Source organism: Dermatophagoides pteronyssinus, unplaced genomic scaffold (assembly GCF_027571235.1).
Source record: "Dermatophagoides pteronyssinus isolate colony J.1.1.1.1 unplaced genomic scaffold, Derpt_VIB-CSIC_2022.12 sq0001, whole genome shotgun sequence".
Classification (NCBI taxonomy): domain Eukaryota; kingdom Metazoa; phylum Arthropoda; class Arachnida; order Sarcoptiformes; family Pyroglyphidae; genus Dermatophagoides; species Dermatophagoides pteronyssinus.
Window position 1 is genome coordinate 3,531,912 of NW_027461525.1, and position 23,516 is coordinate 3,555,427.

At 31.4% G+C, this 23,516-nt stretch overlaps 13 protein-coding genes across 15 annotated transcripts; 5 read left to right on the forward strand and 8 right to left on the reverse strand.

The window, feature by feature from the left end:
• Positions 1-28: 28 nt before the first annotated feature.
• Positions 29-970, reverse strand: LOC113793375 (chitosanase-like). Its single transcript, XM_027343399.2, has 2 exons — positions 506-970; positions 29-443 (listed from the first exon to the last, which is right to left on the reverse strand). Exons 1-2 carry the CDS (start codon positions 910-912, stop codon positions 80-82), a joined length of 771 nt encoding a protein of 256 aa, XP_027199200.1. The 5' UTR covers positions 913-970; the 3' UTR covers positions 29-79.
• A 70-nt stretch (positions 971-1,040) lies between these two features.
• LOC113793366 (uncharacterized) lies at positions 1,041-3,497 on the reverse strand. The gene is made up of 5 exons (XM_027343386.2): positions 3,272-3,497; positions 2,960-3,216; positions 1,584-2,898; positions 1,438-1,534; positions 1,041-1,369 (listed from the first exon to the last, which is right to left on the reverse strand). The coding sequence occupies exons 1-5, from the start codon at positions 3,387-3,389 to the stop codon at positions 1,135-1,137; spliced, it is 2,022 nt and encodes a 673-aa protein (XP_027199187.2). The 5' UTR covers positions 3,390-3,497; the 3' UTR covers positions 1,041-1,134.
• Positions 3,498-3,553: 56 nt separating this feature from the next.
• Positions 3,554-4,741, forward strand: LOC113793376 (lymphotoxin beta receptor inhibitor-like). Its single transcript, XM_027343400.2, has 4 exons — positions 3,554-3,881; positions 3,942-4,135; positions 4,200-4,347; positions 4,406-4,741. Exons 1-4 carry the CDS (start codon positions 3,776-3,778, stop codon positions 4,579-4,581), a joined length of 624 nt encoding a protein of 207 aa, XP_027199201.1. The 5' UTR covers positions 3,554-3,775; the 3' UTR covers positions 4,582-4,741.
• A 193-nt stretch (positions 4,742-4,934) lies between these two features.
• Positions 4,935-8,512, reverse strand: Vps35 (Vacuolar protein sorting 35). The gene is made up of 4 exons (XM_027343383.2): positions 7,738-8,512; positions 6,093-7,683; positions 5,678-6,027; positions 4,935-5,610 (listed from the first exon to the last, which is right to left on the reverse strand). The coding sequence occupies exons 1-4, from the start codon at positions 8,156-8,158 to the stop codon at positions 5,255-5,257; spliced, it is 2,718 nt and encodes a 905-aa protein (XP_027199184.1). The 5' UTR covers positions 8,159-8,512; the 3' UTR covers positions 4,935-5,254.
• Positions 8,513-8,726: 214 nt separating this feature from the next.
• Positions 8,727-9,557, reverse strand: pen-2 (presenilin enhancer, gamma-secretase subunit). Its single transcript, XM_075824325.1, has one exon. It carries the CDS (start codon positions 9,383-9,385, stop codon positions 8,927-8,929), a length of 459 nt encoding a protein of 152 aa, XP_075680440.1. The 5' UTR covers positions 9,386-9,557; the 3' UTR covers positions 8,727-8,926.
• Positions 9,558-9,629: 72 nt separating this feature from the next.
• On the forward strand, positions 9,630-10,504 carry LOC142646132 (skp1-related protein-like). The gene has a single exon (XM_075824292.1). The coding sequence runs from the start codon at positions 9,795-9,797 to the stop codon at positions 10,461-10,463; it is 669 nt and encodes a 222-aa protein (XP_075680407.1). The 5' UTR covers positions 9,630-9,794; the 3' UTR covers positions 10,464-10,504.
• A 1,484-nt stretch (positions 10,505-11,988) lies between these two features.
• On the forward strand, positions 11,989-13,830 carry crim (QVR superfamily protein crim). The gene is made up of 2 exons (XM_075824314.1): positions 11,989-13,147; positions 13,233-13,830. Exons 1-2 carry the CDS (start codon positions 13,042-13,044, stop codon positions 13,652-13,654), a joined length of 528 nt encoding a protein of 175 aa, XP_075680429.1. The 5' UTR covers positions 11,989-13,041; the 3' UTR covers positions 13,655-13,830.
• Positions 13,787-14,961, reverse strand: LOC113793373 (NADH-cytochrome b5 reductase 3-like). Its single transcript, XM_027343397.2, has 3 exons — positions 14,824-14,961; positions 14,010-14,758; positions 13,787-13,946 (listed from the first exon to the last, which is right to left on the reverse strand). Exons 1-3 carry the CDS (start codon positions 14,833-14,835, stop codon positions 13,787-13,789), a joined length of 921 nt encoding a protein of 306 aa, XP_027199198.1. The 5' UTR covers positions 14,836-14,961.
• A 116-nt stretch (positions 14,962-15,077) lies between these two features.
• Positions 15,078-17,181, reverse strand: LOC113793372 (NADH-cytochrome b5 reductase 3-like). Of its 3 annotated transcripts, none has more exons than XM_027343395.2 (4): positions 17,006-17,181; positions 16,162-16,244; positions 15,346-16,097; positions 15,078-15,283 (listed from the first exon to the last, which is right to left on the reverse strand). In XM_027343395.2, exons 2-4 carry the CDS (start codon positions 16,171-16,173, stop codon positions 15,124-15,126), a joined length of 924 nt encoding a protein of 307 aa, XP_027199196.2. In that variant the 5' UTR covers positions 16,174-16,244; positions 17,006-17,181; the 3' UTR covers positions 15,078-15,123. The 3 variants fall into 3 exon arrangements, with proteins under 3 accessions (XP_027199196.2, XP_027199195.2, XP_027199194.2); XM_027343394.2 differs by lacking the exon at positions 17,006-17,181 and adding an exon at positions 16,723-16,825; XM_027343393.2 differs by lacking the exon at positions 17,006-17,181 and having other exon boundaries at positions 16,162-16,378.
• A 458-nt stretch (positions 17,182-17,639) lies between these two features.
• Positions 17,640-18,990, reverse strand: LOC113793378 (mitochondrial inner membrane protease subunit 1). Its single transcript, XM_027343402.2, has 2 exons — positions 18,627-18,990; positions 17,640-18,566 (listed from the first exon to the last, which is right to left on the reverse strand). The coding sequence occupies exons 1-2, from the start codon at positions 18,962-18,964 to the stop codon at positions 18,266-18,268; spliced, it is 639 nt and encodes a 212-aa protein (XP_027199203.1). The 5' UTR covers positions 18,965-18,990; the 3' UTR covers positions 17,640-18,265.
• LOC113793379 (small ribosomal subunit protein eS10-like) lies at positions 17,682-18,272 on the forward strand. The gene is made up of 3 exons (XM_027343403.2): positions 17,682-18,000; positions 18,054-18,118; positions 18,179-18,272. Exons 1-3 carry the CDS (start codon positions 17,682-17,684, stop codon positions 18,215-18,217), a joined length of 423 nt encoding a protein of 140 aa, XP_027199204.1. The 3' UTR covers positions 18,218-18,272.
• Positions 18,991-19,199: 209 nt separating the features above from the next.
• LOC113793371 (N(4)-(Beta-N-acetylglucosaminyl)-L-asparaginase-like) lies at positions 19,200-20,565 on the forward strand. The gene is made up of 2 exons (XM_027343391.2): positions 19,200-19,353; positions 19,480-20,565. The coding sequence occupies exons 1-2, from the start codon at positions 19,200-19,202 to the stop codon at positions 20,499-20,501; spliced, it is 1,176 nt and encodes a 391-aa protein (XP_027199192.1). The 3' UTR covers positions 20,502-20,565.
• LOC113793370 (iron-sulfur cluster assembly factor IBA57, mitochondrial-like) lies at positions 20,447-21,812 on the reverse strand. The gene has a single exon (XM_027343390.2). It carries the CDS (start codon positions 21,744-21,746, stop codon positions 20,493-20,495), a length of 1,254 nt encoding a protein of 417 aa, XP_027199191.2. The 5' UTR covers positions 21,747-21,812; the 3' UTR covers positions 20,447-20,492.
• Between the last annotated feature and the right edge of the window lie 1,704 nt (positions 21,813-23,516).

A 23,516-nucleotide genomic window follows, 5' to 3' on the forward strand; every position in this document is an offset into this window, starting at 1 on the left:
CCACGTCCCGTACATATACAATCTGAAAAAGGATTCAAAAATTTTATTTTTATTTTGTTTCAAATTATTTCATTATGATTCAATTCTTAATCGTTTTATCATGGTCTTTAGTTTTAATGTGCATTGGTACATTTAAATTCCAATTGTTTTGATTCGCCAATTCGATCATAGCATCAACACGATCGATTGATTGAGCCCATTCTTTACGCGTATCAGGATTATGGGCATGTTGTAAAATGTATTTTCGTTTTTCGAAAAATTTCATAATCCAATGCTTCTCATTTCCATTAACTACACCATTCATTGTTTTTTTGGTCAGTTTGATGATGGCACTCAATGAATCCGGATCATCACCGCCACCATGTTGAATGATTGCATCATAAAATGCGCATCTTCCTAAAGGTGTTTGAACATTTGCTTGATTAGCTTCATGCATTGCGGGCCTTGATGGCAGAATTTAAAATTGATTAAGATTTTTCTTCAAAAATTTTCGCTTATAACTTACTTGTAATAAATTTCATCGCTTACTTCATCTTGACATTTACGAAATTCAGGATCTTTTGCTGCTTCTTTCCATGCTGTACAGTATCCATGAAGTTTGGATGTATCACCACTTTCATGTTTGGACAAAATTTCCAATTCCTTGATATATTTTTTTAATAAATTATCCGGTTTAATAGCTGAATATTTTCGGATAACTTCGACAGCATCACCTGTACCTGTACAAAAACCTGCACGGCCAGCAGTATATCCTCGGCCATCATGGATATTTTCACAATAACTGTATTGCAATTCGGTTGTATCATTTTCGAAAATCGATGTATACTCTTCACATCGATGTTTTTGCTTGGCAGTCATCTTGCTCGAGACTGATACGCCCAAAAATAATAATAAGATCACGGCTAGTTTCATTGTTTAAAGTTTTTTATTGTATAATTTTTTCATGAATGAGAAAAATATGACAAAAACTTGGGTTTAAATTTGGATTGATCTTGAATGAGGATGAAAATTCCAAAATAAAATTAACAAACACTTGAAACTTAGATAATAATTAAGATTTTTTAATGCATCTAAAATAGGTAATTATTTTTTTTTGTACAAAAATCGTTATATTTACAATTTTTGATTAGTTTTTCAATGATCATCATCATCAATATTATTATCAGTTTTTATGTGAGAGGCAATTAAATTTTGCAAAAATTTAATTCGATTCAATGATGTGACAGATTGTGGAAGAGAATTTTGATGAATTGGCACGACTACATATCCAAGTGATGTTAATAGAGATAATTCGGCATCTTTTGGTCCAATGAATCGGCTATTATCATCTAATAAAGTTTCATTGAATCCAATGCACATAAGAGCAACACTTGAATAGCCAAGTCACAAAATATGATTTGTTAATAAATGTTTTCCGCTAACAATATCAACACTTACCTTCGATGAATGTCTTTAGTTTTTGTATCTTCTGATGAAATTTTTGGCTTATCAAGTATTTGTGGTTTTCCTTCCAAATCGACCCTTAATTCGGCATCTGTAATAAATGGAAATTGAAAAAAATGTTCAAATTCGATTAAGATTACCTATGACAAAACCGAATGGAGTTTTGATATCAACGAGCATGTATTTATCTTTGTTTGGAGCAAATGCGTCAAATGTTTGTATTAATTTTTTCCTAAATTCCTGCAAATCTTTTGATCGTTTGATTATGCTCAAATCGAATGTTTTGATGTACGTTTGGAAATTTTTCATCTCTTCTGCATTGTCAAAAAATTGTTCAATAGGAATTTTTCCCATCGATTGATGAGTGTTTGGATCAACGATTCGTGCATCACTTTGCAAAGTAAGCATTCCATAGAGAACGCAATATTTTCGACGAATATTCATCATTCGATAAATTTCATGTCCAGAATTAACATTTAAATCAACGGCATTCGAATCCATTTTTTCATTTTCTAACAAATCATCGCTATCCTCTTGTGAATTTTTTATTTGCCTTTCTCTAAGATAATTTAGATGTGTTTCCAGTTCCTCTTGTTCCATTTCAACATAGAATTGATTTCGCAAAATGGATTTTATCTGATCAACGGTTGCACATCGAAGTAACATAAGCGAATTAACAAAATTAAACCATTGATACCGAGATGCACAATTTTCATAGGAAATTTTAGGAACAATATGGTCCATAATTATGTCAACAAAATCTTCGCGTTGATAATTAAGTCGCGCTAACGTGATGGTCAATGTTATTAAATCCTGATGTTTGAAAATATCGGGTTTATCTATTAATGTTTGTAGGTAATAATCATTTAATTTAGGATATGAAAAATTAAAATTCGAAATCGCCACTGTGAAATCTCTTTTGGATGATTCATTGAGATTTTCCAGAAATTTAAAATTCACTAGAATATCAGAACATTTTTCCAATAGATTTATTTCTGGAAAATTTAGTCGTTTCAGTGATGATATCATGTGAATCAAATGTGGAGGCATAGTGTAAATCTCTTCGGGACGATATTTCAACAGTTTAGCAACGACTGACCGAATTAGGTTTTTATTTCGACGATTATGTCGAGAAAGCAATACCAATAAATAGCATAGGTTATCCAATGGAATTTCTTCGTCTGAATCAAGATATCGCATTAGTTGATCTTCAATTTTAATCATCATTTCGGGCGTAAAGAAACGATTGAATTTGGTCATTTGCACCAGATCAAGCATCGAAGCTTTCGATTCTTCCAATTTTTCTCCTATCGTTCGAATTAATGTGTCGAAAATTAACGCACGTTTGGGCGTCGTATCTTTCAGACGATGATACAAAGTTAAAGTAGCGTTTAATAATTTAAAATCATAACTATATTGAATTTTATACAACAGTTCATCTTCTAGGAATCTAACCTTTATTTTTAAAAAATTGATTTTTTGAAAAATAAGAAATAAATATTTTAGCTAAACTCACGATTCTGAGATTGGGATCCATATTTATAATGATAAGCGATTTTAGCATATTCAAAATATTTGTGTCCGAATGACGGATTGTATCACAAATACTCTCAGATACTCGCTGAAATTGTTGAGAAGCTAACAACGAATCCATACTTAATTGACCTGAATTTACTTTCTGCGACCATTCGAATAGCACCGGTGCATAATTAACATATCGTTGGTGATAATTTTGTGATTTTACAACTTTTTTTGTCGTAGAATATGCTTGATCTAATAGTGAAAAATCCATAAATAATAAACAAAGAGAACAATCCGAAAATCTCACCAATAGTAGCAACATGAATCCAACGTTGTTGATTAGAAATTAATTCAAATGTATTTCGATTTCGTGAAAGAGTAGAGATTATACGATTAGTTGCACGGAAAATAAGAATGGTTAACATTATGACTAATTATTGTTAAACCAAGATAAAATTTGGATCCAAAGTATCCGATTCTAATTACGAAAGGTTAAATCTTATAAACATGTGTGGAAAAAAACTATTTTGACTTTGCTTTGTTTGAATGTGCAAAATAGAGAAGCCACGTCAAGTTTGATTGGTCTTATGTGTCAACGAAAACCGAATTCCATAATTCTTTCAACAATAAATATTTAATCATAATTTGTCTTTCTTACTAATCCTTTACTAATCATAATGATTGTTTAGAAAACTATACACTTTCTGAATTCAATTTCCAATTTTTTCATGCTTTAAAATTTCAGTTGTCCATCTATTAATTCTAAGCTTTCAATTCAAGGAATACATTCCGTGAAATCAAGATAAAAAGGATGAACAATTACCCAGTATTAATGTTATCTTATACAATTATTTTATCGATAATATTGATCATCAAAGTGCCTAGCATTATAGCTCATTATAATCAACCCCAATATGGTGAGTTTTTGAAGAGACTATATTTTGAATTTCATCAATTATTACATGAATGGTTTTTAGGTGTACCGGTCCAACAACAACAACAACAAGTCTATCACCAGCAGCAATATCAACAACAGCAAGTTCCAATGCAGCAACAACAACAAGTTGTCTATCAAACACCGGGACAGGTGCCGCATTATCAGCAAGTACCCCAAGCCGGTCAAAATGTTCTGCATGATGATAGTCGAATTCACGATAAGGAACATATAAAGGTCTGACAAATAGGTTCAATTTTATTCATCGTTTGATGCTGAAAAATGTGTATTCAATTCTTAGGAACACTTACATGAAGCATTAGGCGATCAAGATGTAAGCAAAATGAGTGAAGAAGAGTTGCAGTTTCATTATTTCAAAATGCATGATAATGATAATAATAACATGTTGGATGGTAGTGAATTAATCAAATCGTTGATACATTGGCATGGTAAGCAACTTTGTGTTGGCCTTTCTTTAGTTAATCTTGTTTTTATTTTTATTTCAAGTCGAAGAAAGTCGTCATTTGGGCAAGAATGCATCACCACATGGAACGACAAAAATATTCACCGATACTGAATTAGAACAAATGATTGATCCAATTCTTCAGATGGATGACAAAAATAATGATGGCTTTATCGATTATCCCGAATTTGTCGCGGCACAAAAAACTCGAGGATTTTAGGCGAACAGTTCATTTTAACTCAGTCATTTAATCAATTTTAGTCATAATGAAATTGTTGGTTCTATATTGCCTTTTTTAAATCACGGCCATCACACCACTATCCAAATCACTAAGCATTTTTGAATCAATTTTTCCAAATAAAATTTCCTACAAATTATAATTTTGAATTGATTGTTGAGGTTGTAGAGAGATTACTATACTTATCACAAGCGGTACTACATAATTGCCAATTGGAGAGAAATCATTTGAACGATATAATATTCATATAGAGGTAATTATATTTGCTGATGTTTATTCTAATTGACATGGACAAATGGTTTCAAATCCAAATTGAATAAAGTGAAATAAAAAAATTAAATTCAAATGATCATTTATTGTTTCAAGAAAAAAATAAATATCTCTTCACCATTCAAAGAAAAAAATTTGCTGACAATAATTGGACATGAAGGAAAAAATAAGACAATTTCATAGGATAATCTTGCAACATTCGACGGCTATGAATTTGTTGGATATAAAATTCAATTTGAAAAAGATTAAAATAAAAAATGAAAACTAAATAATAATTTTCAATGATTGCAAAATCGATTGATTGAGACGAAAAAGGAGTAGCGTCTTTATAAAAACAATGAGAATTGATTGTAATCATTGACAAAAAGGGAATGGAATTCTGTATTCATTCAGCCTCTAAATTTATGGAGGACTTTCGAAAGAAAGCAAGCGAATTTTGAAATTGTTTGTTTGCTAATTCGGTCAGTGGAGTGTCGTTATTTTTTTCATTAATTTTCATGATCAACGAACGTATAATTTCGTTGATGTCTTCATTTTCATATCGAACATAAAGAGTAAGATGTGACAGGATATCAGTGTATAATTCTAATTGTAGGGCAATATCCAAAACGCTGTTGGCTATTTTCAAACATTTGCGGAAACATTTTAATATTTCTGGCTCAATTGTTTCTTCATTGGTGACAAATAAAATGCTGGCTGTTAATAATGCCCGACATTGATCACTTCTTTTAACTAGTTTACCTGTAAGAATGCAAAAGATAATTACAAATCGAATCGATGAAATTGATGACAAATTTCAAATACATACCGCAATTAAGGCCACATTGATTTCGAAGAGGGGTGAAATTTTCAATATTCTTGAACTTAATATTCTTAACGGATGCAATGATCAATAGCAAACATAAGGTCTGCTCTTTAGAATCTGATATCTCCTCTTCATATATGGAAAATGCTTGGCTAATAAAATCATAGCTAATCGATTCGAAATCACTAATTTCTGATTTAGCAGCATTTAATGCTGCTTCAAGAGATAGACGAAGGCATAATTCCGGACAATTTCCTTCCTTCAACAATATTACAATAAGCTGATTGACAAATTGATAGATTCTTTGACATTTTTTCATCCATTTATCATCTGTATCTTTTATTTTCTTGTATCTAGACAATAAATTTAGACAAAAATGTCAAATTTAAGCAATTTATGCAAAGGAATACGATCTCACCTCAATGATAGTTGAAGAGCTTCGAAAACTAATGATGGGTATGTGTAACGAATACGGCAAGGGCCACCAGTGGCAAGAATTTTTTTGATTGAAACCAATGTCAGATGAGTTGTATCGAGTAGTTGTGATGATGACGACCGTGAATCGTCGATATCATTCAAGCATTCCCCACCATTCTCATCACCACCTGATGTTCGGCCATTTTGTATGGATGTTTCCCCAGCATCAATACATTGAGGCAACAAAAGAAAATGTATAAACCTTGACAACAGCAATTGCTCATCAATGAATTCTTCATCCTGATCATCGACTGGAACATTCGGTTGTGGTTGTTTTTGAGGCGACGATTTAGAATTATTGATCACAATCACTTGATTAGTTCCATTTACCAACGGTCCACATAGCTCGGTTAAAAAAGTTTGTATTTCTGATGGCGTTAAACGATCCTCGGGTCTTAGATAATCTTCACTGTAATTTTCTAGTGTAGCATTGATAAGTGTCAAAATGATCTGTTTATGCAATTCAATATCCGTGGTTTCTTTGACCAGGTTTTTATAGTTGGTTAACTTAAGGCTCATTTTTATAAGCCCGTATTCATCTTTGTTTTTTGTTGAACCATCGGTATCGTTTGAAAGATATGTTGAATTAGAATTGCCCAGATTAAATGGCATCTTCAAAAATCTACACATTTCTTTGCCAAGATTTGATCTCATGTTTATGGTCACAACATTCATATCTTGGATGGCTTTCAGTGTCGATCCAAGGACAGAATTGATCGCCTCTTCACGTTTGACCGGGTCGGTAATTTTCTTCAAAGAAAAATTAATCAACGAGCTATACATGCTAATTATATCTTCAATGGCAATAGTGGGTCGATTGGCAATTATATTACTAATTTGTCTGCTAAATGTGTCAAACAAATCTTCGGGCAATGGAACATCGTGAGATTGGGCTAATCGATCGATCAATGCAATAATGATGTTTTTGACTTTTACATCAGGAGCCAATTGTGCACATGAATTCAAAAAAGGATTCAATGTCGATAAATGAAATTCATCGGGAAAAACTTGAATCAACGACTCCATCAGGTATTCTTGAGCAATAGCATCCTTGCAAGAAACCACCTGCTCAAGAATACCCGGCAACACTACACGAGAATACATTTCGACATTGACAGATTCCAGTTGTGATAGACGAACCAAATTCGTACCAACCAATAGCCGAAGTTCAAGTCGTTCTTTTTCTCGACGATCACGCTCTCGAGTATGACCCAAATGCTGCATACGAACCCAAAGTTTATTCATTTCAGCGAAATTAGTCAGGACAAAATCAATTGAATCCATTACAGTGGCCGTATCGGCAACTTTATTATCAACATTTTGCTGCTGTGTGATTGCATTAGTCAATGTTGAACTAACAAATTGCGTTTGTTGTTGTGGTCCTTCATGATTCTTATCATGATTCATTAGCATAGCTTTTCTACTATCTTCATAATTTCCTAAATTTTCAGCTGGTTGGTCAGGTAAAACATGACGACATGTCATCAAAAGAAAATTGCGCAAAAACAAACCACGAAGAGGATGTTGTACACCTAATATAAATATGTTAAAAACAAAAGACATATCAAACATTAACAGGCACAAACCTCGACACATTTCAACCAGATCTTTAAGTATTTCACGGCGACAATGTGGTGATGTTTTCATATAAACAAGACCAACCGATATGAGTAAATATAAACGTGGTATAATTGATCCAGCATATTGTACCAATTCATAAAGCTCATAAACTTTATGATCGCGCTGAAACTCATCAACAAGATACATTTCCAGATGTCGTAATTGATCAGTGACGGCCATAAATAATTCATAATATGACCGTGGGCTTAAAGCCGATGTACGTAATTCTGATAGCATATTTGATGCATGTTTCAACGCTTCCATTAATTTACCTTTATCTAAACAGCATTTCATATGAAATGATTGTACTTTAACGATGCTCAATGATTCGTCAAGTAATTTTTCTTGTTGTTCATCGGTCGGTGAACGCTGTTGATTTTGTGGCATCTTGCAATCTTTAATCAATAAATTGATGTTGGCTAATTTGGTTGTTGTCGTTATTTTGGTCAAAGTGGCAAAAAATTAGCAAACATGCTGTTTAGCTTGAACTATTTTGATGTTTGTTTGTTTCTTCTTTCGTCGATCCTAATGAAGTTTTGAAAAAATTGTTTTCATAAACATACATACACAAACGCATATATTTTCGTTGATATCGACGAATGTTGTTGAATCTAACAAATAAAATCATTAACCAAAAGCTGAAATGTTGAAAAAATGGGCGACTTTTTACCGATACAAACAAACAGATAGACAAATAAGCGAATATACACGGTTGCAGTTTTGTTTTGGCCAAACTCCTTGATTGACGCCACTACTTCTCAACCCTCATCAACATCATCATCATCATAATAATCGAATCGGACGTCAACGCCACCAAACAACTCCCCGTGTATATTTATGAAAATATCAAACATAATCGAATGGTTGATCGATAGATGCCGTTATGGTCGAATTTCCACATTATGAATTTATTGGAAACCGATGGCATTTTATGATCACAAAAATATCGAAAGAATTCATTTTTTAAAATTATTTTTTAATGAATTTGATTAATCGTTACAATCATATAATCGATTATAAATCATTATAATTTTGTATCGATTTGTTATGATTTAACCAAGGAATGAAAATTGTATGACAATATAACCAATCAAAGTCTCATTAAAAATTCAAAAAAAATTGAAAGAAATCATAAATCGTTATCTGTAGAATGATTTAAGGTATTCCTCTTGGAATATTGAATGAAATTTCATCACCCCATTCACCCCAGTCAGCACGCTTCAATTGGAATGTAATGACCCAGGCAAGAATAGTTACGATCCATATCATCGACCCACAGAATGAATAAATGACTAATGTACGTATTTTTCCTAGATGCTTAATCGTTTCTGGGTTTCTTTCAAATCGATCATTTGATTGTTCGGGAGAATTGGTAATCATTGGTTCTTGGGTCGATGTCTGTTGTTGTGGATTGTTCGTTTGACGATTTGCTCTATTCGATCGCTGTTGTTGTTGTTGCCGTCTTTGTTCTTGATAAGAATCATATTTATATATAAACATGCCAAACCAAACTGTGTTAATCATCCATAAAAAAGGTAGACCGAAAAATCCGATGAAAAAATAACGACGACATAGTTTGAGACGATCTTGATTGGACATTCGAGCCAATTCCATTTTAATCTAAGGAAAATTGAATTGAGTGTGTTTAGTTTTTATTATTGATGATCAAAACAAAAAAAAAATGTAATGATTGATGGGTGATCCAAATTGATCAATCAAAATGAGTCAGCTAAAACATTTTTTTTTAAAACAAAGAATTAGTAACAATATTGTTTGATGGATTGTCAGAAAAAATATGTTCTATGCACAATCGATAGAATCGATTGTCGTGCAGAAAATGTAGAATTAACTATAACTGTTCATAATCGAATTTAAAATTGCAAACTTGCTATATTTAGCCTCAGAGGCAAGAATTTACAATTTTTCTTTTTATTCTTAATCATATTAGTAGTTGTTGTTGTTGTCTTGAAAATTTCACGATGATTTGCATAAAATAATTCAATAACGTTACAACCATTACAAGATGAATTTTTCAGAACAATCGCAAATTAAGCTGCAATCGACAGCAGCCGATCAATCCATCGATAATAGATTGGTCTATATTCAACCTTTCGGCGATGAGGAGATTCTATTACCAATGACTAGACGTGCAGCTAGGCTATCCGGTTATCTTGGCGATCTTATTGATTTGATGGATCAAAAGGCTTTTGATGTGGATTTGGAAAAGTCAACCCCAATCGATAGAACCAATTGTTCAACAATTCCATTGATCAATCATACAGCATGCAATTTGAATACAATGAAAAATATTATCCGATGGTGCGAATATCATTGTGATGATCCAAAACTGGATGAAGATAATTTCGAAGATTCGGAAGAGGATGAATATGCTAGACGTACAAGAAAACTCGAAGAATTGCCATCGTATTGGGATCGACGATTTTTGGCCGATATAGCCGGAGATGAGGATCAGGTGAATGGATGGCAAAATAGAGCAGATCTATATGATCTTCTAATTGCGGCACATTTCTTACGTATCAATCCCATCGTCGAGATTGGCGGAAAATTCATTTGTCAAGCGATTCGAGAACGAAATGTCGATCAGGTGCGAAATTTTCTTGGCATCATAAACGACCTGAATGATGATGATAATATTCTATCCAATACCGATCGTTTAACATTTAATCGATAAAAATTAAATTTTGCAAAAAATAAATAGTGTACAACCCGTGAGTAGTCTGAATTCAGTTATGGCAAACATATTTGCCATTCCGCACATCGTACTGTTATTCATTGGCTAGCCGCAAATCATTTCACTGAATACACCAGTCATAAAGCATCAGGCAATCCATTCGTTACAAATGGAAAACCATCTCTTGCGTAAAACGGGCGCATTCATTCAATCGTTGCTCTCGACTTGCACTTCGAATTACGAAGTGAATCGCTAAGATTCAGAAGCAATGTTTTTCACACTGCTCGGCATTCTCAGACCTTCCCAAAGGTAAATCATGGATAAACCTTTAGTGCGGACTACAAGTTGTACAGTCTATCATCACAACAACAATTTTGTAGTGTTACCAGATTGCTTTTATACCCATTGAATTATTTACATGAATTTCATTACAGTTTGTTATCCGCCATATATTTTACTAAATTTTACAAACAGCTTTAAATATCATAGATTCAAAAAACATTTATACATAATAATTTTTTTCCTTTTAAATAGTTATTCGAATTTTAAATTTTTGTATTTTCATATATTAGAAATGAATCAAAAAAAAAATCATAAAAGAATAACTTCACACATAAGTTCGAGAATGCTAGATCTCCAATCTATCCAGTTCAATTACTAAGATAATCACTGATTTTTAACTGAGGATAAATCCATGAATTATGATAATCCTATCTTATCATTATAGTCGTATCTTCGATATTATCAAATATTAATGAATTTTAATTATTCTTAACACTTTTTTTTTGTTTATTTGACATGCGATCATTTTCATTTGAATAATCAACCATGTATGACAAGTTTGTTAATTTTTTTTTCGAATAATTAATAATAACACCACTTGTTTATCATTTTGATATCTATCTTTTCTCTTTTAAAAATTTTCCAAAAAAAAAAATTATTACAAATTTTAGTTGTCTATAAGGACAATTTAGCTTTTGAACCGGTCTTTTCTCTTTTTAAATAATCATCACTGACTAATCAAATTCATAAATGTTGATGTGTATGAATGTATTTTTTCCTGTGATTAATCAACTTTGTTGATAAAATCATAAAGATCTTATCGATACAATAATTCCTAACCTAAATATAATCACATTTAGGATTGAACTATTTAACAAATGATGATCCAAATCTTAACACCTTTTTTTTGCTGAGATGATGTCTTTCTGTGGTAGAACGGTTCATTGAACATTGCACCTAATGGAATTTATTTGTAGAATATTTTTGTTTGTTGTTTTCGGTTGACTGAATATTGAATTGTTTGGCAGTTGAGTTGAACTATTCAATTTAGTTCATGGTAGCCATGATTATGATGATGCTGGCATTTCACCTTTCACACGCATCATCTCTCTTTTGCTCTTTTCATGACTTGTTTCACTGATGATTGTCTTCTTTCTCTCTTTTTTTCTCTATTCTTTTTTTGCCATCTCTTCGTAACTTAAAAAAACTATCTATCTACTATTGGTTAATTCATTTCTAAATTATACGACTTGAGCAACTACTTTTTTTCTACCTTATTCATTCATACGTTTATTTATTTCTTTTTTTTGCTACAAATGATGTTAATATAATGATAAAATGACTCATGATGTGGATCAAACAAATAAACAATCAACAATTAAGGTGAAAAAATGAAAAATGAATTTTTTTTTACAACTATTATCATCGATCTATTGATATGATATGAATTGAATTTAAAATGGATCATCATATAACAAATGAATTGAAATTGAATTTCTTAATGGATGTTTTCTATGTGTATATTTATACGAGAATTTATCACCACTATCATCACAAACATTTTTAAGGAAAAACTTGTTCTTTTTTTCTGGGCGTATCGAGTGTGTGTACCTGTTATATACAAAAAGGAAAAAAACTTTCAATTTTATTTAACGAATTCTATAGTTTCGTGTGTTTTTTTTTGTGGATGAATTTTCATCTAATCCAGTAAAATATAATTCAAACTGTCATCGTCATCATCTAAATTTAATTTAAAATCAAATTATCATTGTTAATTAACATTTTATTTATCAAAAATAGCAACGAAAAAAAAATAAATCTCATTCAATTCGTCACCGTTACAATAAATAAACTTTTAAATGTCAATCAAACTCGCACACACACACAAACACATTCGAAACTTAAACAAACAAAATTGAACGAACCGAAACGAATGAATAATAATGAACGTTTGACAACTCTATATTTCCGCATTTGTATACATTCGATTTTTTTGAATTGAAAAAAAAACGATAGATTGATTTCATTCTCATAATAATAGAATAGCTATATATCTATACATTTTATAGTTGTTACCATACCGACGACCCACTATAATTCATGGTAATCAAAGTAATAAGAAAAAAAATCTTTTAAACACCAAAATTCATTTGAGAGTGACCTAAACTAATGACCATTGTGCTGTTGCCATAGATAATAAGGCTTTCCAATCACAATAATTGTCGATACATTAAAAAAAAGAATTGAAAATTTGTTTGATTAAAACCAAAATCAACAAAGTGAAAGTGCGATCGTAATGTATCATCCATCATCGTCATCATTATTATTCAAAATGAATTCTGGCAGCCTGACCATAGTTTGGATATCAATCTTGTCGCTCATCACTTTTCAAGTTCATCAAGGTATATTAAGCATGCATAATTATTATGAAAAGATTGATTTCAATGATTAATTGCTGATCATTTGTCATTTTTTTCATTTTGTTAGTATCATCATTATTATGCTATTCTTGTGTCTCAACTACGCCGGGCTGTACATTGGAACAGGTTAGTTGGTGGATCTATTCATCAATCACCTGTCCAGAATCGGATGATAAATGTGTAAAAATTATTGAAAAAGATGGAGCCGATATTCGTGTTACACGTGATTGTCTATCAAACATTATGTCATTACGTGATGATGTACCTGCCGATCGTTTTGAAGGATGTCGATCAGCCGCACAGAATCCTAAACGAGCTGTTTTCGTTGACAATGCAATCGGTGAATTAGAATTGAAGAAAAATGCATTCACGAATACAACATATTGTTTCTGTGAATTTGATCAATGGTGTAATGGATCATCATCTGTAAATTCAACGTGGACGATCTTAGTCACTTTATTCATGTTATTGATTCATCGGATATTTTGATTAATTAAAACATTAACCACACATCATTTTTTCATTATCATACAAATTTTAATGTATTAATTTTGATAATAATCATTATGTAAATATTATTCATAGAAAAAATTCATATTCTTTTTATTCAGGCAAACAAATTTAGTAAATAAATCGATGCTTGGCTGAATAGCCAAGTTTATCAAGATTTGGCACTAAAGCTTGTTTTATCATTTCAGGTGGACCACACATCAAAATTAGAGTATCATCTCCTGGAGATGGTAAATGTTCAGATATCATTTGATCATTAATATAACCAACACTATGAAAGATATCAAAATAATCGGATTCATTGATTTTTTAAATTGATTTTGCCAAGAATTACCTGTATGACCAATCATTGTTCGATGATTGATCCAACGTATACCAAAGTCGAAAGCGATCTGAATATCCATTATTAATGTTTTCCAATTCTTGACGCATTAAAATATCCTTTTCCAAACGATTAGCATACAGTAACCAAATTTGTAATGGATCTCCCGGATTTTTAAACACATGTCGAATAATTTGCAACATTGGAGCGATACCTGTGCCACCAGCAATCATTCCAACTTTTGAATATATTCGCGATACAAATGGTGATCCATAAGTTTCTTTGATTAAAAATTTTCCCTTTCCTTCATATATTAAATTTCCATACGGACCAGAAATATTGATCATATCGCCAATTTTCATACATTCCAAATATTGTGTCATTTTACCTCCATTAGGAAATTTAGGATGAACATTAGCAAAATAAATTTTGATAATAAATTCCAGAAAACCATGATCATCATCACTTGTTACTGGAGTATATGATCGCGATACAATATTTCCATCCAATGTGGTCGATATTTTGACATGTTGACCAACAGGTAGACCAAGTATATGATTGACACTTGGTAAACCGAATCGAAATTTTCTACTATCTTCGGATAGATTTTCTCGATCAATCAAAACAATCGAATTTTTAGTTTTAGGATCAATCAATAATTTTAATTTTTTATCACTGGACTTCATAAATCTAAAGAAAAAATAAATGGCGATAGCCAAAATAATTGCTCCAATCAGCAATGCCAATACTATTATATTATTCTTTACAAATCAAAACGAGAGAAAAAAATTATGCAACTAGTTTGAAAAAAGACACACAAACTTACTTCGATGGCCATTTCAAACAGAATGACAGCTTAAAATTTAAGAAAATAGATGTCAGAAAAACAAAAAAAAAACTTTAAACTTTTTTTTTGTGACAATCATAAGTGATTACAATCGAAACGTGATCAATTAAACGTATCAATGATAATCAAAATTTGATTTTTTAAAATTGTATTTACATTTATCCTCAAACACACTATTATCAACATTATTAAAAATGAATCATGTTAATGTTTTTAAAATATAACTCAAAATATTTTTTTTGTCCAAATGATTTTATTCAAGGATTTTCAATTTGTAAATTAATAAGAAAATCGATGTTTCTCTGAGTATCCAAGTTTATCAAGATTTGGCAAACATGCATGTTTGATCATTGGTGGTGGACCACACATAAGAATAAATGTATCATCACTGGGTTGTGGTAAATGTTTCGATATCATTTCATCATTTATAAAGCCAGTACTAATGAAAATGAAATAACAATCATTAATTTTTTAAAAATTTTGACATTTTGAAAAACTAACCTGTATTGCCAACCTTCTGAAGGTCGATCCAATGTGTACCAGAGTTTTAAACGATCAGGATGTTTTTCGCGCACTTCTTCCAATTCTTTTCGCAATAGAATATCTTTTTCGGTTTGGTTAGCATATAAAAGCCATATTTGTAAATTATCTTTGGGATCTTTGAATACATGTCGAATGATTTGCAACATTGGTGTGATGCCAGTACCACCAGCAATCATTCCGACTTTTGAATAGGTTCGTTGAATAAATGGTGAGCCATAGCCTTCTTTGATTGAGAATTTTCCCAACCCTTTGTAAATTAAATTTCCGTTCGGGCCAGCAATGTTAATTTTATCACCTATTTTCATATTATTTAAAAATTGAGACAATTTTCCGCCTTCGGGAAATTTAGGATGTACATTTGCAAAATATACTTTGATGACAAAATCAACATAACCCAGATCATCATCACTGGTCACCGGTGTGTAAGAACGTGAAATATATTTTCCATTCAATGTAGTGGACATGTAAACATGTTGACCGACGGGAAGGCCAAGTACATGATCACTAGTTGGCAAACCAAATCTAAATCTACGAGTATCATGTGAGATTTCTTCTCGTTCAATTAAAGCCACTGGATATTTTTCTTTGGGATTTTCCAACAACTTTGGTCTAGATGCTTTGTTTCGTATCCAGAATTGATATATGAAATAAAAGGTCGTTGCCAATAAAGCAGCGCCAGTCATTAACACCGGTATTGTTGTCGAATGATTCTTTAAAAAAAAAAAACATTAATTTTCATATCGAATTATGTTGGTTTCAAATTTCTTTATTTACCTCAATTGCCATATCACCCGATTTTTTTGATTGACGGGATTCGGCTACTAGATGTGAAATGTAAAAGGTAGCAAGGACCCAGGCTGAAAATAGAAAATTTTTATATATTTTATTTTGAATATTGATCAACATTATTATGTATGTTCAATTAAGATTATGATGTTTGTCAATCATTCGACTATCTGAGTCACATGTAAACTATTAATGTGAATCGTTTGGAAAGAAAAATGTCTCCAAGGAAACGATTCAAATAGAGTAGTAGTAAAAATCGATCATCAGGCATCATCATTAATAATTAGAGTATGAAAAAGAGAAAAAAGACAACAACACATCATTTTTTGCCTTGTTGAAGATAACAAAACAACCGAAGTGTAATTCAAATCGTTGTTGTTTGATAAATGAAGAGAAAAAACTATCTTTCTTTTTGTTCGAAAGCAGTTCGCCTTGGAAAAAAATTGTCAATTTTTTTCTATTTATCACTCTTTCGCTTTTCATTGAAAGGATAATTCTTTGTTCAAAATAATAAATAATGTTAATAAATTATTCAAAAACAGAATTTACCAAAACAAAATTCATCTAAATATTTCATCCTCAATCAAATTATCGATAAAACAGAAAAAATAATACTAATTAAATCAGAAATGAAAAATCGATTCGATCGATTTGAATCGTTAAAATCAAATGAAACAATAAATATCAAGAGGGTATGAATCGAATAGTTTAGATTACCCGTTTAGATTACAAAACAAAAGGAAAGATATTTTTCCTGTTTTGAAACAAGGATGCAGGATGTTAAAAAATTTATTCAGAAAAAAAATCACGATTTTAACAAATTTTTACTAACCATATATATTGGAAAATGAAAGTTTTTTACAATTATTTTATTTTTGGTTTAAAATTTATCCTATAGGAGAACGGTCATCATCATAAACATATAATTTTATTATCTTTGGTTAGGAAATTTAAATCATGAAATTCATTTAAATAAGAATCATTTTTCCTCGATTGGCGAGCTGAACATTTCATAACATCCAAACATATCATTGACCGCAAAAAATTGCCAGTTTATACATACAAACGATATGCAACGTATAAAAATGTTTGCATCAATTTTTCATTAGGAAAAAGGATCCTAGAATTTTTTAATTTATCTAACAGTTCCAAATTTTTGTCGATGATCAAAGATGGAATAGAGATATTCAAAACAGAATTATCAAAAAGAAAATAAATTAACAAAATTTTCCAAGTTTGCAGATAGAAAATTCAAAATTTAAGTAACATCGTCGATGAAGGGAAGACGAGCACCAGTGCTACAGTCAAGCTATTTCCTTTTCACGTTGACTGTCAACACACGTTGTTGAAATTTTTTCTAAATATTTTGTTTATTTTTTGATTTTTGTTTGGTAAGTTTTAATTGTTGATCGAATTATTATTCACTAGAAATTCTTAAATCTATTCTCGTTGTTTTATACATCGCAGGCTATTGTAGCAGCAAGTATATCCACTTGAAACACTTCAAAATGTTGATGCCCAAAAAAGACCGCATTGCCATTTATGAATATTTATTCAAAGAGGGTGTCATGGTTGCAGAAAAGGATTTCCATTTTCGAAAAGCCCATCCAGCTCTTACTAAAGTTCCAAATTTACATGTTATTCGAGCGTTACAATCGTTGAAAAGCCGTGGTCATGTTAAAGAACAATTTAGCTGGCGACATTATTATTGGTATTTGACCAACGAAGGAATCAATTATCTTCGTGAATACTTACATTTGCCACCTGAAATTGTACCAGCAACATTGAAACGTACCGTCAAGCCGGATGCTCGTGCTCGCGATAAACGTATGAAATTAATTTGTTCTTTTAAAGTATTTCATTTCTTGAATTCTTTTTAGTTGACGATGCCCCATCAAGAGGCGGTGCTGGTGGACGGGAATCTTATCGCCAAAATGAAGGATATGTAAGCTTGATGAAAATAAAATATATTCTATATTATAATCAAATTGTTTTTTGATTTCAGCGAACTGGTTATGGACGTGGCATGAAACCAGCCCAATAATTTTTTTTTAAAATAAACATTTTAATAAATAAAATGAAAAAAAATTGACTAAAAATCTTTTTTATTTGATTCGACAAATTGATTTTTCAAATTTTCTATTCGATTTAAAGGCCAAATCCTATAGATAACACGACCAATTATAAGTCCCATAGGTAAAGCTCCGAATTCTCGAGAATCTGTGGAATTTGTTTTATTATCACCCATAAGCCAAACGTGACCTTTCTGAACTGTTTGTCGATAATTACTGAAATGAAAGCGTTCACTGATTATATCACCTGGCATAGCAGCGATTCGTTTACAAATGAATTGATGAGGGTTCATTGGCGATCGAACCACAACTATATCACCTCTATTCAACAAAACAAATCATTTTGAAAAAAAGTTGAAATTTTCAATGCAACGATCCTACCGTTTGTAATCATTTCGATGAAATGCTGCAGTATATTTTTCGGCAATGATAATATCATTATGTAGTATAGTCGGTTCCATTGATGGTCCTTGTAGTAGAATAGGTTCGGCAAAATAACGAGTGATGCACCAAGTGGTCGCAACAACCACTGTAAATGTTCGAATAGCATTTTTCAATTTATCGAAAGTTCCTATGATATTCTGTTTATCATTGTAAACAAATAATTTTTTTGTTGCGTTTAAACTTTTGGTTAGTTGACGATAGTTCCGTGTGGTATGAAAATTCATTCGAATAACTTTTGTTGTCCAATAAAGGAAGTTCATTTTAATGATCATCATGACAACCAAAGCCAAAATGTTTAAATTAACAATGTGAAGATGGAGTTATAATCGAATGTTAGGTCAAGATGATTTATGGATTATGTTTATCTGTTTTTTTTTAATGATATCAGTCTGACGATTGTAAAATGATAAAAATCATTCTCTAGAAATTCGAAATGATCTGATGACACGATTACAAATATTTGCAGTCTCAAATTAAAAAATAGTCATTTATGTTATTAACGTTTACAACATGGAAACAAGTCGAAAAAATGTTTGGTTATTTTGGTTGTCATTGATGATCATAATAAGATTATGCATTGGTGAATATTTTGACAATATAAACAATACTGGCCGTATTCCAATTATAATCAACACTTGGGCGTTCGATCAAGCCAACAAAGCGGGTAAATAGAATTGAGTCATCGAATATTGTCGTTTGTCGAAAATTCGAGGGAGAGAAAATTCTCTAGAATAATTTTAGCGAAAATGTTTACGAAACATAGTTTTTCAAAAAATTTTTCCAATAACAGGTTGGTCATTGTTAGAGAAAAATAAATCGTCATTGGATGCGATCGTGGCCGCATGTTCCGAATGTGAATACCTTCAATGTGATCATACTGTTGGTTGGGGTGGTAGTCCGGATGAAAACGGGGAAACAACTCTGGATGCTATGATAATGGATGGTGCTACACATCGAATCGGGTCAGTGGCTGCTTTACGTCAAGTAAAAAATGTGATTGCTGTTGCTAAGGCTGTTATGGAACATTCATCGCATACGATGTTGGTGGGAGATCAGGCAACAGATTTTGCTATTGCTATGGGATTCTCTAAAGAAAATCTTTCATCACAATGGTCGATCAATCAATTTGAGCAATGGAAGGCGAGTGGATGTCAACCAAATTATTGGGAAAATGTTCATCCAAATCCCAGGAACCATTGTGGACCATACGAACCATTAGATGAATATGAATTTAATGATGATAAATTTCGCTATAAAATTATTGATCGCAACAACCACGATACTATTGGCGCTGTAGCCATCGATCATAATGGGAGAATAGCATCTGGAACCTCTACAAATGGTATGAAACATAAAATTCCGGGACGAGTAGGTGATAGTCCGATCCCGGGAGCTGGATCTTATGCTGATCAAGATGTTGGTGGAGCCGCTGCTACAGGTGATGGGGACATAATACTGCGTTTCTTGTCCAGTTATCAAGCGGTTGAAAATCTTCGTAATGGTATGGATCCAACTCAAGCTGCTAATGCAGCGCTTGGAAGAATTATTAGAAAATATCCTAAAGCTCAAGTTGGAATTGTTGTGTTGGATATTCATGGCAATTATGGAGCTGCTTGTCTTAATATCGATGATGGGTTTCCATTCATTGTTCGAAGTAGGTCTCAATCACAACCATCAAAACATTTGGTCGAATGTCTAAGCACATCTGATTTTCGTCCCAATTCGATTCTTACAATTCGATCAGACTTTAAATTCACTTTTTGGATAATATTTTATACAATTTTTTATGTTTTTATTCTAAATTTAAGTTAATTGTACATGAGAATTTTGATTATCAAAATTAAATAAACATTCCGGATATTTTGGTACATTTAAATATATTTGATCAAAATTTTTGGGCCACCAAATTGGGATCGATGCTCGAAGTTTTAAACCGGTATCATTATGATAAAGATCTTGAGTGACAATATCTCGTGGAATATTGTTGCTTGTGAGAGGAATTGTTAATGAAGCTATTCCGAATCTTCCAATTCTTCTATGCAATTGGCCAACTTTTCGACGATCATTAACTGAATAAATTAGCGTGTTAGGTGCAGGAGATATTCGCCGCAACGTGTGATTTTGGCAAGAAAATTCAATGGGAAATACACGTTGCTTAATTGGCTGAGTGGAATAGATTTTTATTGTCTTCTCTTCCGATGTATAGAGACCTTTGTCCAACGATATTGCATTGATGAAATCACCATTCAATTCAAATGGGAAATAAAAACCGGATTTAACGTCATTGTGACCTTCGGCCAAACCAAGTTGATATTTGAGCCTAATATAGTCGGTGATTTGGCCTTCAATTAATCGAATTCGCTCATGATTGGATTGACATTTTATGTATGGACCTAGGTCTTTCAAACTAGATCCACCTAGCCTGGTAATAAAACGATAACCAAAATATTTAGAACCGATTCTTGGATCGGCGACTAATTTTAAATCATCTGAATCAATAGGACGAAGTGTTTCATCAATAGTGTCAGCGGAATAGTGTTTATTTAATAATGAAGCAGGCAATATGGCCCATAGATTCAAATCATCAGCTAATTCAACTTTGATATTCTTATTCACATTATAACTGAGTAATAATCGTTTGACTGCAGTGGCAAGACTTTTGTCTACTTCCAAAACAAATTCACCATCGTTTTCGTAATCACTACATTCTGCCGTAATGAATCGTCCCCGATAAACAAATAAATCGCAAAGAACTTTACCAACAGCTGACAATAAAAACGAATAAATTACCGGATTCAATTGATTGCGAGAATCAGATGACGAAGATTGTTCGGCATATTTCGGTAATAATAATTTTCTCATATCATTGGTCAACAATGATTGAAGATAGATGAACGATCCGGGTCCAGAAATTCGAACCAATTGTTTATTTCGAAGATGAATAGCTATAAAGCTTACAGCCTCAGTCAGTTGTTTATTATTTCCATATGAATTAGTGATGGAACGTAATTGCCAAATGAAACGAGATGATTTTAATAATCTAGAATTTATGTACATTGTATTCCAAATTTTATTCTTTTCGTGATCACATGTGACTAGAATAATTATTTAAACGCCATCTATGAAAATGAATTTACACTTTCCAATGTTTTAAAAAAAACACTTTTAAAACATTCCCGGATCTTAACAAAAAAAAGCAATTTTGATGTCCGATTCAATAAGTTTCAAGGCCGAATGCTGGACGGCTGCTGTCATCGAATCGGTTGAACAAAAGATGAATGTGAAAAAAATCTGATTTTGTTCAATGATGACATGAGATTGGAAAATTCTTTCACAAAATTAACGCGCCCATGTTACAATGATTTGTCATAAATTGAAACCAATGATGCGTATATAGGCGGCCATTTTTTTACTTTTTTTGTCAAATCTTCATATCAAAATTCATCATTATTTTTCAACAAAAATATTTTTGCTTTTCTTTCGAATCAAACTTTTTTTAAATTCCCTTTTTTAATTTGTATGCATCAATGAATAAACTGTCATTTATAATGACAGTAAACAATACGTTTTATAAATTAAAATGAAATTCATTTTCGATCATCATTATCTAATAATGATAATGGCTATTCCAATTATGTAAATGAAATGAATAAATCAATATTATGTGCGATAACAAAATAATTTTCTTTCATCTTTATGTTTTGAATGTATGAAACGAAAATTCAGGAAAAAAATGAATATAATGAAACATTTGATATCTCAACACTTTATTAAAAATGAATTTTCATAAATTATCATTTTCATATTTTGTTGTTGATTCTTGATCAAAGATGAATGACAGAACGTTCGATAATGATGGCAAGTGATTTCGTAGAAATTCACTTTTATTAAATTGTCGATTTTGGTCTTCATATAAATGTTTGAATATATTTTTATTCAATCAAATTTTTTTCGAATAAAATGAAATGCAAAACTTTGGCAATGTTTTTTTTTGGAAAAATTTCTTTCGAAATATGACATCTCTTCCAGATAATAAAAGATTATATAGAATGTAAAACGAATTTTCGGGATATTAAAAAGATTTTTTTTTTTTTTTTTTGTTCAATCGAAATTCACTTTGTTTCATTATTGTTTCGAAGCAAATGAAAAAATAGTGATCTAAATCAGCCAACTGAATCCTACGGCCGATCAAATTCAATCATAATGATTAACGATTTATAAAGGTGATCCAGACATTTATTTAGTTTTTCCTTATAATAATGATAAATTATGGTGTGATTTTATTTATTATTTTGATCATTCATTTATTACAATGTTGTTTCACACGAATATTTCATGGTTAAATTCAAGGCCATAATGAATATTAGTCTACAGCTTTTATGAATCATCTGGAAAATCGAATTTAATGCTATTCATTGTATTACATCAATATCATTCATTAAATTATAATGAGATTAAATATTCAGGACCAAATAAAATAATCTATTTTTTGTTGGTGATAAACGGAAAAAAAACAATAAGTGAACCTGCCAAGTGAAGGCCAATCGTCAATAAAAAAAAGGATAAATTTTCGATGGCAATTAAGAAAATCACCCTCATCTACAGCAGTATATATAACAGAAAGGAATTCATAATAAACCTTTGGAACCTAAATACAGCAACATGAATAATAATGACTATGATCAACTTAAATTGCGAAATTTGGTTAGTTTTAGCTTATTATGTTCAGACCATACTACCTCAACAACAACAACAACAACAAAAAGATAATGTAATTATGGTGGACCATTTTGTGGACACTGCACAATGCAAAAACAAAGGAAAATA